This window comes from Phyllostomus hastatus, unplaced genomic scaffold (genome assembly GCF_019186645.2).
Source record: "Phyllostomus hastatus isolate PE091 unplaced genomic scaffold, TTU_PhHast_1.1 phas_scaffold_55, whole genome shotgun sequence".
Lineage (NCBI taxonomy): Eukaryota > Metazoa > Chordata > Mammalia > Chiroptera > Phyllostomidae > Phyllostomus > Phyllostomus hastatus.
The window spans coordinates 12,154,837-12,169,383 of NW_025334035.1; the positions used below are offsets into that span (position 1 = coordinate 12,154,837).

Genomic DNA, 14,547 nt, shown 5'->3' on the forward strand with positions numbered 1-14,547 from the left:
TTGGTTGCCTCTTGTATGATCCCTGACTGGGGATCGAACCTATACCCTTGCTGTATTGAGACGACACTCTAACCAACTGAGTCACCTGGCCAGGGCCTTCATTGTTTCTTATATCCCACACTTTCTAGGTTCACTTTTCTTTGTGTTGATGTATGTTCTTTAGCAATTCTTTAGTGAGGGTCTAAAGAAGGCAAATTTACTTAGCCTTTAAATGTTTGCATGTCCTATCTTTTGGGAAAGTTTGCTAAAAATAAAAGTTTGTTTGCATTATTTTCCTCCCAGTGTGTGTTAGGATGTAACTCCCTTATGTTTTGGTACCATCTATTGCTGATGAAGAGCCTATAGTCAGTATAATCTTTTTCATGTGCAGTTAGTCTCTTTTATGGTTTATAGCTTTTTAAGATTGTCCATGTATTTCTGGGTTCTGCAGTCTTATAATATGTCTGGGTGAACTTGTTTATATTTGTCCAGCTCAGGACTCACAAACTGAGGGCCCCTGTCTTTCAGCAGTTCTGAAAAATCCTCACCTATTGTCTCTTCAAATATCCCTTGCAGGAAGTTCTCCATTCTCTTCATAGACTCCTGTGAAATATATATACATAGTGGGGCCTCTTTCTCTATGCATTGTGTCTCTTAATTGTTCTAATTTTTTTCTCTATCTCACATATCATTTTCATTTTTGAGATTTCTAATTTTTTATGCCCACCTATTGTTTCACTTCCTGCTTTTTATTTCAAAATTCCTTATTCTTTAAAGTTGTTATTCTTCTGTTTAGCTCCTTGAATGTCCTAAATACAGTTATTTTAGTCTCTAACAAATTATATATAAAATTATTATTTTTAAGTATTTTTATTGATTATGCTATTACAGTTTTCCCAATTATTTCTGTCTTTATACCCCCTCCACCCTGTACCCCCCAATCCTCCAGCATTACCCCCCACTTTAGTTCATGTCCATGGGTTGTACATATATGTTCTTTGAGTTCTCTGTTTCCTATACCATTTTTTATCTCTCCCCATCTATTTTATGCCTACTAATTATGCTTCTTCTTCCCTGTACCTTTTCCCCCCATTCCTCCCTTCCCCCTCCCTACTGAAATCTCTCCATGTGATCTCCATTTCTGTGGTTCTGTTCCTGTTCTACTTGTTTGCTTAGTTTGTTTTTGTTTTTGTTTTAGGTGTGGTTGTTAATAATTGTGAGTTTGCTGTCATTTTACTATACATGTTTTTTTATCTTCTTTTTCTTAGATAAGTCCCTTTAACATTTCATATAATAAGGGCTTGGTGATGATGAACTCCTTTAACTTGACCTTATCTGGGAAGTACTTTATCTGCCCTTACATTCTAAATGAAAGCTTTGCTGGATAGAGTATTCTTAGATGTAGATCCTTGCCTTTCATAACTTTAAATACTTCTTTCCAGCCCCTTCTTGCCTTCAAGGTTTCTTTCGAGAAATCAGCTGATAGCCTTATGGGAACTCCTTTGTAGGTAACTCTTTTCCTCTTGCTTCTTCTAGGATTCTCTCTTTATCTTTAATCTTGGGTAACTTAAATGATAATGCATCTTGGTGTGTTCCTCTTTGAGTTCAGCTTCTTTGGGATTCTCTGGGCTCCCTGGGCTTCCTGGAAGTCTATTTCCTTCACCAGATTGGGGAAGTTCTCCTTCATTATGTTTTCAGATAAGTTTTCAATTTGTTGCTCTTCCTCTTCTTCTTATGGCACCCCTGTAATTTGGATATTGGAGCATTTCAGGTTGTCCCAGAAGTTCCTAAGCCTCTCTTCATTTTTTGAATTCTTGTTTCTTTCTTTTCTTCTGGATGGATTATTATTTCTTTCTTTTGTTTCAAATCATTGCTTTGAGTCCTGGTTTCCTTCCTGTCACTGTTGGTTCCTTGAATATTTTGCTCTATTTCACTTTGGATATCCTTCATTTGTTTTTTCATTTTTCAACCAAGTTCAGTCAGATCTTTGAGCATTTTGATTACCAGGGCTTTAAATTCTCCATCAGACAGGTTGGCGATCTCCTCCTCGCTTAGTTCTCTTTCTGAGGCTTTGCTGTGTTCTTTCATTTGGGCCATATTTCTTTGTCTTGGTGAAGCTGATAGGTTATAAGGAGAAGAGGAAGCAGGGGGCAGGGCCTTAGGTATTCACCCAGGCAGGTCAACCCTCTTTGCTTCTCTGTGGTGTTGCCTATGGGGGAGGGACCAGAGAAGGAACAGTGCAGCTTGCCTTTTGTCTCTGGAGCACTTTTCAAAGAACTCTAGTGTGAGACTGGGAATATCTCCTACTGAGGCAACCCTGGCAACCCCAGCCGTAGCCCACAGTCAGCTCTGAGTCTCAGTTTCCCCCTTAAGTCAGCCCCTCCCTTCCAGCCGGTCCTGCCCACAAGGCTTCCACATCATGGTGGTTTTTTTGAGTCAGCCCTCAAGGTCCGCCTTACCAGTCTGGTTGTTCTAGTTGATTTTTTCTTTATTTCCTTGGTTGTTAGAGTTCCATGCAGTTTGATTTTCTGGCACTTTTGGTTGTTTATTGATTCTAGATATTCTAGATTGGTTGTTTTCCTCCTTTTGGTTGTGCAAGGAAGCAAAGGATTTCTAACTAGCCTCCGTCTTGGCCGGAACTCCCTATAAAATTATTTTTATCTAGATATATTCATGCTCTGAGTGCTGACTTCATTAGCTTTCTTTCTTTGCATAAATATCATTCCTGTCTTCAGGAATTCTGATTTGCCAACTAGGAGGAAGGTCTTTTTATTGATAAATTAGGGGATCGTGCCCCCCTCTTCCTATGTGCTCTCCTTCCCTGTCTAGCATTCTCAGGTGCTTGATGGCCAGAATCAGGTCCTCTAATGGCAGTTCCAGGTATAGAGCTAGCAGGTAACTTGGTTCAATGCTGATTTCAAGACATTCAACTTGCTGTGAGCTATATAACTGGCAAATGTTTTTTGCCAGTACCTTTTCACAGATGAGGGAGCCACCAGCCCTGGCTTCAAGCAGCGTGCCTGAGCTCCCTGTCCCAGAGTCCCTTCAGTGAATGCCCTTCAGGAGCAGAATTCTCAGCCACCATGGTGCTCCCGGGCCCGCGAACAGCCAGCCCTCTGCTTTGACCCCTGTGTGTGTTCTTAGTGTTCATGGTGCTGTTGGTCTTAGTTTTGACCCAGCCTTATTTTTTTTGTCTTCTCTTTGCACTTTTCTCTTTTATTGCTGTGTGTTTGGAACAGGAAGCATAAATTATTGCTTCATCAGAATAGCTGTCAGGTGGATGCCACCCAAATACCCACAATAGGTGGATGGATAAAGAAAATGTGGTAGATACCTACAATGGAATTTCAGCCTTAATAAAAAGAAGGAAATCTTGTCACGTGTTACAACATGTATGAACTTTGAGGACATTATTCTAAGTGAACTAAGCCAGTCATAAAATGACAAATACTATGTGATTATACTTCTCAGAAATATGTTTACTAGCCAAAATTATGGAAAAACAAGGTAGAAGGGTGGTTGCTAGGGGATAGGGGAGGAAATGGGTAGTTGTTCAATGAGTGTAGAGTTTTATTTTTGCAAGATGAAAAAGTTCTGAAGATCAGTCATAACAATGTGACTGTGGTTAATGTCACCACACTGTGCACTTAAACATGGTGAAGATGGTGAGGTGAGTTTTATATTGTGTGCTTTCTATTTCAATTAAAAATAAAAGATAAATTTAAAATAATAACATTTTGCTAGCAAAATGGAAATGATCAAATTATAGAACCTATTATCAGAGCATTAAATGAAATAGGTGTGTAAACTGGTATAACCTTTCTGGGAAGTAATAGTACTAAATGTCAGAAATCTCAGAAATTGTTGATACTCTTGATACACTAAGTGAAAACAAATAGGTTACAGATATATATATATATATATAGATATATATATATACACACACACATACATATATGTATATATATATATATATACACACACATACATGTATGTATATGTATATGTATATATACACATTTTACACACATATACACGTGAAAAAAAGCCAAAGAACATGCAAAAATTATCAATGTTGATTATCTCTGGGTGGCGGGATTCTAGGTGAGTTTAATTTTTTCCTTTAATTTTTCAAACTTTATAAAATAATCATTATTACTTGTATAATACAATAAATTTATACTTACTCTGACCTAATAAATTTTATCTTTAGAATTTTATCCTAAAGAAATGAACAGAGGTGTGTCCAGAGATTTATGGGCAAGATGCTCACTACTGTTCTCTGTGATAGCCAAAAAAGGAACTAATAATCAGCAGGGGAGTGATTGTATTGTATAACAGGGGAGGGAAAGTATTGTATAACCAGTAAAACTCATAGTTTGAAAGACATGTAATACAAATGCTAAAGTGGAGAGGGGGAGTAGAAACAACTTTGATACTATGTAGTATTCCCTTGGAAAATTGAACAAAAAGTAATAGAAAAGTTAAGTTTGTAAAAACCAAATTGGCAATAAATATATAATTCCTGTAAGTACCTATCTTATTGAATGGATGCTGAAAAGTCATTGAAAGATTGGGGGGATCCAACACTTGAGCAGCGTGATGTGGAAATTCTTATAGCTTGGAAACTATTATAGGCACAAAAAACCAATATATTTGAATCACAAAGGTCATCCCTTCACTCAAGGTTTTTCTAAAATGAACATTTTATTTTTACTATGGTCTTCAAAATTTTAACACTATCCTGTGAGTTCATCCATTTGTTTCTGCAAATAACTTTTATTTAAAAATGTAGTTGAACTTCCTGTTGAAACAATACTGTATAACATTTTGTCTGAATATATTCTGTGATGATCATTCCCTTTACCATGTACAGCTTATGGTTACTATAGTTGTACTTACTTACATCTTTAAAGCCATGTGTGTTCTGACAGTAGATATAAAATGAGTTCTCCAGACACAGGTTTGTAATGATATCAACTTAGACAGGAAGATTCATTTTAGTACTTAGAGAAAAGCAGGCAGGGACCATTTATACTCGTATATGTGTACATGTAATTAAATCAGTTGCTGTGATCTATTCTGTTTAAAACCTGAACCACAGCACATCTGAATAATAAACATTTCTTCCACTAGGTGGTAGAGAGAGCCTATACCTACATGCACCATTGTTTCCTCTAATAGTGATTTGTACCTTCATGACCTACTGAATTCAGAGGATAGTATTTTAGCTTGCTTCCCATAATATATCCGTGAATGTGTGATATATGTGAAGTACTGGAGCAAAGTGATCAAGAAAGAAGGTGGCTCTGGGTTCAAATGGCAACTCTCCTACCTATTAGCTATTTGAGATTGATGAGTTTCCTCGTCTATTTTTTTAAGCAATAATAATGGTACTTAACTCACTGGGTTGTTAAATTGAAATAATGCTTGGAGACTGAGCATTCTAACAGCCAGTAGCATCGTCTGCTATTATCACAGGGGAGTAAGTAGAGGTGGGGGAGGGGAGCGAGTTCAGAGAGTTTTGCGGGTCATAGGAAGAAGCCAGATAAAGTTGGCTACTGCATGAGGTGTGTTACTGAGAGGAAGACAAAACTGCAAACAGCAGAAACTGCTCCAGTGCAAGTGTTTCACAGCTGGTTCTCTGACTCTTCCAGAGAGCCATGTCCTGCCACCGCAGCCAGCTCCTCTGGTTCCGCCGGCTCTACGTGCTCTTCTCCCGCTACATGAGAATCAACTCTCTGCACTTTCTCTGAAGTCTGGAAGCCTTTACAGATCCAAGGAATAAGGAGTAAGAAGACTAGGAAGCCCGGGCCCTGGTCTGGAGCTGGCTCCTTTCCCAAAACCAAAGGAAACCCCAGGGTGGGGTGGCCCCCAGAATTCTGCTCGTCAGAGCTACAGCCCCTAATGAAAGGGAGGCCATGCAGGCCAACAGGCTGTCTAAAGTTCACTCTTCCCTCTGGGGAGAAAAACAACACCGAAAACCAAATAAACCCAAGGGTAATAATAGGTCCCCTGCTAGCTTCTCAAGTTCTTATGGAAAACACTATACATGAGAGCACAATGTACTTCAGACACCTAGCACAGAGCCTGCACTTACTGTGAAAGTATGCTAAAATCACTTACAGTGTGATGCAACCCACTGAAACGGTTTCCAAAGCAGGCTCACCAAATACACACACACACACACACACACACACACACACACACACAAAGAAAAGCCTATATTGAATTAGTTCAACCATATTTCCATTGATTTATCTTTGTGGGCTGTATATTGGATTTGAATCTAGAAAAAACCTGCTCTATCTAACACCACGGTCACTGACGGGGCATCGAAGCCCCGATCCCTGTGCTGAGCAGTTTCACAGAGTTGCGTAATTCGGGCCCTGCCCTCAGGGCACTTATAATCAAAGATTCAGCTCTCAACCTTTTGGAACAAGCAGGAAATAGGAAGAGAAATCTGGACATTTTAAAACACACACACACACTCAAGAACCTGATGTTTTAAAAAATTGTATTACAAACAAAAGCATTCTGAAAGATCAGGCTTGGAGGCTACTCACAGAATCCAGCTAATAGTCCAGGGAAGTGGCCCAAGGCAGGGCAGCTCCACAGACTGGTGACCCAGGTGGGAGGCCAGAATTGCCAGCAAAGTAACCAGAGGCAAGGTGCTTAACCTCTCTCTGCCTCAATTCTCTCATCTGCAAAACGGGGACAATAATGTGCCAACCTCAGAGGAAATGGTGCCTGAAAGCACATAGCAAAGGGCCTGATGTACAGTAAATGCTCAGAAAGATGAGCCACAGCTATTCTGAGAACTAAAGAGTAAGCAGGTGTTAAGCAGAGGGAGTAGCATAAATCAAAGGCCTGATACAGAAGAAACCTTGGTGTGCATTGTCCTTGTGTATTCTCTCTGCGTGACAGATGAGAATTTCTGCCTGAATTTCTGTCTTCATAGTAGCAGGTTAGAGAGCTGCTTCTTGGGCCTCTTCACCCACACTTGCTTCCTGGTTCTGGGGCTTGCCAATGTCTTGAATGCCTCCTAGGGGCTAAATGAGGCTGACAGAGCTATCAGGCCCCTAGGCTGGAATTGAAAATGCAAAACTGGCTGTTACCTGTCTACTAAAGATGTGTCACTAGCTCCTAATGGCCTTCATGTGAAAGTGACAAAAAATAAGGCACTAACCCTGCTTAGAGTTTGGGGACTTGTTTGACTCCTAACCTGCTACTAGGAAGACAGACACCCACCGGCCTTTTGGGACAGCAATTCTCAATACATGTTAAGAGCGTTTAAAATACACATACTCGAACCTAAGGAAATATTTAAAACATCAAAATTGTATACATAAAGATCATCACAGTATTATTTAAAATAGCATAATGAGGAAAATCCAGCGATGTAATCATATTTGGTAACAAGGAAAAATGTTCATGATATATTAAATTTTGAAAACCAGGTTAGGAATGCTAAAATTCAACAATGACACACATATATATAAAAGTATACAAACAAATATACATATCCGTGTGTGTGTGTGTGTGTGTGTGTGTGTGTGTGTGGCTATGTATCCATAAGGTCATCTTTCTACAATAAACATTTATAATTTTAAAGTATTTTTGTTCATGAATAGCCTTTTATTGTTTAGGCTTTTACATTTGTCCCCAATTTCTCTCCCTTTGCCTACCTCCACCAAGCCTCACCTCACCCCTCCTCCAAGGAATCCCCATATCATTGTTTGTGTCCATAGGTCATGCATAAATATACTTTGGCTAATCCCTTCACCATCTTTCATTGTGTACAAATAGTTTTTATGTGAGAAAATAGCTTTTGAGAAAATGTGAAGTTTTTAAAGATGTATAGTCAGTATAATTTTAATTATGTAAAGTGCTAGCCATTTATATACTGCTGGTAGACATAAATGGTATCTACATACTCTTTAGTTCTCAGATTACCTGTGGCTCATCTTTCTTGAGCATTTACTGCATGTCAGACCCTTTGCTATGTGCTTTCAGGTACCATCTCAACTGCTGCAGAGGACAACTTGGCAATTTCTAGTGAAGTTCTATATCCTCTGATCCAGCATTTCCACTTCTGGTAATTTACGCTATAGATTTACTCAGGTGCCAAAAGAGGTGTATAAGGGATAGACATTGAAACACTTTATAATAGTAAAATACTGGTCCAGTCCAAGTGTTCATCAATTAAGGATTGTCTAAGTATATTGTAGGTAAAACAGTAAAATACCACAAAACTATTTTTTAAAATAATTTTTTTAAATAAAAATTTGCCTTTATTTTATGTTCACTGGGTCAATTCAAGCTCCTATCTATGTCTTGTGGGTTGGGTGGTGGGGGTTGGGCTGTGGTCAACCATGGCCCTTTTCAAGTTGCAAATCAGTAACAGTGGTCCAAAGGTGGCAACATGTCTTGAGTTATTGCATCACTGTAAACAGAAAATCTTGTCTCCTGATCAGGTACCCAAAAGGTTATAAAAGAAATATAACTTAGCTCCAATTTGAGCATTTGTACTACAGAATGTAAGCTTCACCTTGGCATTTTTATTTTTATTTTTTATTTTCAAAGACTTTATTTATCTACTTTTATAGAGAGAAGAAGGGAAGGGAGAAAGAAAGGGAGAGAAACATCAATGTGCGAGAGATATATCGATCACTTGCCTCTCTCACGCCCACAGCCAGGGACCCAGCCCATAACCCAGGCTTGCGTGCGGACCAAGAATGGAACTGGTAACCTCAGTCCAGTGAGCCACACCAGCCATGGTTCACCTTGGCATTTTTAAAGGCATTTGTTGTGATCCTCTATAAGGCCTTCTGTGTCATAAAAGTACTCATCCTACCACATCTACATAAAAAGGCTGTACATTCTCATTATATCTGTAGTGCCATCAAAACTATGAGATAACAAGTTACACTTGCTGGAATCCAATCTGACTTCCAGCTACCAGGACAGTCCACCCTAGCACTGTCACAGAGCGTGTCATTACCAGATGACACCCAGGACCAGCCACAACTTCATACTGAACTACTTTGTTCTACAATTATGACCATACACTACCATACAGTTGACAAATTTTACCCTTTATTTTCAGAGTTTCTGATAAAACAGGCAATTATTCCATTTGTGTCCTTTCCATGTTTTAAAATAAGAAAGTCCTATATTTGTATTCTCTAAGATTCATAGTAAAAACATTATACAAATGTACACATCCTTGAAAACTCTAGTATTTCTAGTGTACATTATTACCACTTGTAATATAATTCTACCAGTCAGAACTCTGTAATACCTAAGCTGTCGCACAATCCAGAAGACACATTGATTACCCCAGGACTATAATCCCAAACCAGAACTCAAAGTGGTGCAATCACAAGTGAAGGCAACAGGGAGTGCTGAGAATGGAGAAGAGTCCTCAAGTCCCACTTGGCAGCTGCTAGGGAGTCTCCAAATCCGCACCCCAGCCACACCCCCCATGCCAAGTCCAGGCAGCCAAAGGGACTCCATGCCAGAATTACTGGAGAGTCCTGAAAGTGTCCCACCAGAGTCACCAGAAAATGAAACCAGAAAAGCGTTCCTGCTGCCTGTCACTACCAGAACCAATTAGTAGATATAGGATTGAATCTTTACGGGCACTTTAATAAGATGTCAGCGACACCTGAGAAGATGGTGGGTTATACACCCTCAAAAACCATCTCAAATCACCTCAGGCCAACCTTTTTATTTTTTATTTAAGCTTTTATTTATTTTTATAGAAAGGAGGAGGGAGGAAGGAAAAGAGGAAGAGAAACATCGATTGGTTGCCTTTCTCATGCCCCCAGCTGGGGACAGGGCCTGCAACTCAAGCATGTGCTCTGACTGGGAATTGAATGGGTGACCTTTCGGTTCTCAGGCTAGTGCTCAATCCACTGAGCCACACCAGCCAGGGCAAGCCAACCTTTTTATCAGGAGAAGAAAGGGTAGGTGAAGGGTTTGGAACAAAGGTTAACTATAGTGCAGAGGCCATTTTCCTACTACTTTATCCATTAACCTCTCAGGTACCATCTCTATCCCTTGCAGACCCTCTGGGGCACAAAGGTTGAATTGCTCTGGGTTATGTATTCCAGTCTCTGGAATAACAGCTTTCCACATTCATCAATCACTGAAGCCTACCAACTGGCTAAAATCTTTAACTCTTGAGTTCCCCTGTCAAAAGTGATTCTTAACGGCAACAAGGCCTTAGCCTGCTGAGTTCCCAGATGCCTCTTACCCTGGTCAGATGAGAAGTCAGTAAAAATTCAGTGGTAACTGCACAGGCTTTCAGCCTTTTGTCTTCAGGCAAAAGGCCTTCAGGCTTTTTGTCTTTAGGGTAAAATGTCATTTCCTATGCCACTCTGGTGACAATGTCTTCATCTATGGCAGAACAGCAGGCCCTCATCTGTGCCCACACACACATCTTCCCATGTGTGTATTTCAGGGGCAGAAAGGAACTAAAGTAATCCTGAGGTTTCTGTCTGTCAGTCTGCTGCACCACAGGCCACTGTGCTTATTACTGAAGACTCCGACAGACTGCATGTGTTCCAAGTTGTTCAGCTGAATGTCTTCCCACTTTCTTCCTGCCCGCCAAAACTCAAGGTCTGTCTTGGTTATGAGGTCCCCACCTGCCATACTGAGAAAGATGAAGATCACCTCCCGGTAAGACACGCCTCCAGCCTGCTCGTAGTAGTCTAGCAGCGGCTTGATGGCCATCTGATCCTGGGGTTCAACTTATCCATCTTGTCAAATATGAACACGGAGCTTACACAGGCACTCACGTTACCCTGGATCCACCTCTGTAACTGGTCCTGGTACAGCTTTATCTGGTGTTCATGAGGGAAGTGCAGAGTCGATACAAACAGGTGAACAAAGTTATTCTTAGGCCTTTTGAATGGAGATTTTCAGCCACAATTTGGCTCACAAAATTCTTGCCTATGCCAGCCCAGCCACATAAGGAAAGAGTCCATGGTTCCTTGGGGTCTTTGTTGCTCTTGAAGCCAGTCAGTGCCTTGAGGATCACCTCTTTGGCCAGATGCTCTCCTAACAGCTTCTCCTCCAAATGCAGCTTGAAGGTTAGATAAAAGGCACAGCTCTCAGGGCTGGCAGCCAAACAGAGGTCCCATCTGCCCTCTCTCCCTCCCCTCACCTGGGGTGAGCTGTGTGCCAGATGTGAATGTCCACTGAGGCCTGTCCCTTGTGTCCCTCCTGCCCCTCCAGGCAACCCGAAGTACTGGACACATTGAGCGGTTTCTCCTTGCCACAGAATTCGGCAAAGAGACAGTACAGGGCCGGGTGTTGGTAGGCTAGGTAGAAGGATGGCGAGGGACATGCTGATGGGCTCGATTGCTGCCAGCACCTGTGTAAGAGGGTACAGCCAGGGGGGCCCCCAAAGAAGGATTTGTAATGGGGTCCAGAACTCAAGGTGTCCGGGAAATACTAAAAATATGGGATATCCTCACCCTCACAAGTCTGAACTGAGAGATGGGACACATGGAGCAGGGCCATTGAGAATTGTTTTGCATAGCAACAGTTTTACAAATAACCTCTAGAATGGTCATTTAACATATCTATAACTTTTGACTGGTTTCATAGATATGTTAAACAGCTGTGGCCATGCTTTGAGCCAGGGGGATGGGAGTGACTTCCACCCATGATGTAACTGGGAGGCAACTCCCCATGATTACAGAGCCTGCACGAGAGCTTGGAGATGACTGCCTCCACACCACAGGGCCATGCCTGCTCGGATTTATAATGGCAACCCAGAAAAGCTGGAAAAATATGGGAATGCTAGCAGATGTAGCCGATTGTGGGAGGAGTTGGAAATGGGGCTGCAGAAGAAGATTGGCGCTGGGATTTATACCCAGGTGCAGCAGCCACGACAAAAAGAATCACAGGGGGCTTTGGGTCTCCCTTTGCCACGCAGCTTTCTGGAAGCCAGAAAGCAAGATGTAGCAGTGATGTGGAGCTCTCTCTCAACAGTTTGGAAGAATGAAGGAGAGACGCTGAGGGAAGGAAGGGGGTGAAAGGACTTGCTGGCGGGCCATGAGAAGGTGCCATGTGGTTTTGGGTTAAAAACTGGAGATTCTGGTGACACAGCTGATGGTGCTGGGAACTGAGGGATGCCTGCCCGCCAAGCACAGATTACTGCGAACAACCGGGGAATACCTGAGCCACGGACTTCTATTTCTTTTCCTGAAACATGGTACCCCGACTCGGCAAAGTGGGGAAGGAAGGACTGTATGTGTTTGTGGGTGTTTTCAGGGACTTTGGGATTTTAATGAAGACATTAAGCCATTACTCTTAAGTCTGTATAACTCGAATAAATAATTCCTTTCCTTTTCACCAATCTCTTACATGAAGAGCTATAATTCCCTGGTGGCAGGCAAGGTGAACCTAGTACAGGGGGACCCCAGGAGAATGGGGGTCCACTTGGTAACATCGTGCAACTCCTTCTGTGGTGGCCAATCAGGGAAAACCATGGGAGACCACATGTGCAGTAGCTTTTAAGCAATACAACTACTTGTACATGTGTAACAAAAGCCCACCAAAACTAGCCAGGAAGGATCTGCCCTATAAGAATAGAATCCCTCCAGCCCATGAGGTCAATCTCTGCTTGGAGTTGGCCTGCTCCCATGTTCTCTGCTATAAACTCTGTGTTAGGTTCAATTCTTTGTCCCGATCCCCAAGAACCTGGTTACTTGTGCCCACCTGTGACACCTTGGCCACCAGCATCAGCCACAGCACTGTGCCGGTGCCATGCTGCCCCAAGCTGCCTGGCTGCTGGCATCTCCATGTTGCAGCCTGCCTCTCCTCTGCACCCTGGGCCTCACCACAAAACTATTTTTTTTTTTTAAGAAAATAAGGCATTACATTGATATCTAAGGCACACTACAGAATGGAAAAAGCCAGCTGCAGACAGTGTTAATGATGCAGCCAGCTGTGAGGGAAAACATATCTAATCCCCAAACGCATGTGAGCAGATAGGTTGTCTCTGGTAATGGTGCTTTGTCTCTGGAAAGGGGGATTGAGTGGGAGGAGGGGAATGGATATTGTTCATCCTTTAGCATTTTATTCCAAGTGTATATGATGAGTGAAAGGCTCTGCCGAGGAATAAATGCTAATTAGCCACAAAATTAGGCAATATAGAGCTTTATTGGGGTTTGCGTGCCTGGGCGAGATTCCTCAGTCCGCACGGTGGGGCTGAGAAAGCCACGAGCAAACAGGGAATTCGGCGGGGTTTTATTTTGGCTGGCCCTCTTTGTGAGGGCTGGGGATTGGTCCCCTCCAAACAAAGCGGCAACATATCATTGGTGGTTCTCCTCGTGCCCTGGTTTGACATCAGCCGTCTTTTCCAGGTTGTAGTTCAGCCACCACGTTTGTAGTTCAGCCGCCGTTTTGTCCTACCCCACCCATCCTGACATTCTGACCTCTTTGATAGGATAAGGGGCTCCATGTTCTATCCAGCTACTTCCTGCTATCAGAGGGGAGGGGCTAGAGGTTGGCTGTTTCTGGTTCATCAGGGAGGGGCAAGTAGGTTTGGGCCTGAAGCAGCATCTGGTTAAAGGTAACCAGGAAGGCTTCGCGAAATTTTTCCTAGAGGAATCTCAGGAAACAGGGGCCAAGCATTAATAGTATGCAGATTATTATGACTGGCCCTAGGACCGGGGCCAGGGTGGTAAAGAGTAGGGAACGCCACCACGGGGTTATTGTTTCAAGAGAGGTGGGGTCTTGGCATAATTTGTCCCTGAGGTTCTGTAAGGTATTAACATTCTCTTCTACTATGCTGTTCTCATTCACATAGAAGCAGCACTGTTCCTGCAGGAAAAGACATGTTCCCCCTTTTTCTGCTGTTAGTAGGTCTAGAGCTCTGTGGTTCTGGAGGGCAACCTAGGCTACCGAGGTTATCTGTCTCTGCAAAGATGCTAAAGAGGTGGCAGAGGCATTAAGGGCCTGCTCCAACTCAGCCCATAGTTGGCGAGTGGCTTAGAGACTGTGTGTTAACCCAGCACTGCCTATCCCAGCTGCTGCCAGGGTTGTGGTGAAGGTTAGACCTACTAGTATGGGCAGGAAGATGGCTTGTTTTTCTTTATGCCTGGTTAGTTTGTCCCTGACTTCTCCTTCTCCATAATGCATAAGCTGTGGGGTCAACACAGTCAGGAAGCAGGGGAAGGCAGAGGAGGAGTTGATGGTCCATAGCAGCACTCCATTGCACCAAAAAAATGTGCCGGGGGGCTGGTGGTGGTTCCTGATATGGGTATAGTTTGGTTGCAGCGGGAGGTGCTATCAGTGGCATAACATACCTGCGGCTGGCGTTCGGGATCTTGGAGAAGAGGTACATCCTTTAAGAGGAAAGGTGTGGGGGAGTTGATGACCTTGAGAGGAGTGGGAATGGGGACCACTGTGATAGGGGAACAGTCGAGATAAGCACATAAGAAACAATCAGTAATATTTCCTATATCAGTAAGGTTTAGGAGGGAAATATCTTGATGTACAAGGCCAAGCCAAGAGAAGGGGGTATTTTCTTGTTTTTCTTGCTGGATT

The 14,547-nt window shown here is 42.4% G+C and overlaps 1 protein-coding gene and 1 pseudogene across 2 annotated transcripts in view; one reads left to right on the plus strand and one right to left on the minus strand.

Annotated features, from left to right (window-relative positions):
- Positions 1-8,281, plus strand: part of PIGL (phosphatidylinositol glycan anchor biosynthesis class L) — a 65,482-nt gene extending 57,201 nt beyond the window's left edge. Inside the window, exons 7-8 of one of the 2 annotated variants that reach the window (XM_045824349.1) lie at positions 5,637-5,770; positions 7,996-8,281. In XM_045824349.1, coding sequence (XP_045680305.1) covers positions 5,637-5,735 — 99 coding nt within the window. In that variant the 3' untranslated portion in view covers positions 5,736-5,770; positions 7,996-8,281. Of the gene's footprint in view, positions 1-5,636 lie in introns of both variants that reach the window. The other variant, XM_045824348.1, reaches the window with a different exon arrangement.
- Positions 8,282-8,905: 624 nt separating this feature from the next.
- Positions 8,906-12,799, minus strand: LOC123809126 (annotated as a pseudogene).
- Between the last annotated feature and the right edge of the window lie 1,748 nt (positions 12,800-14,547).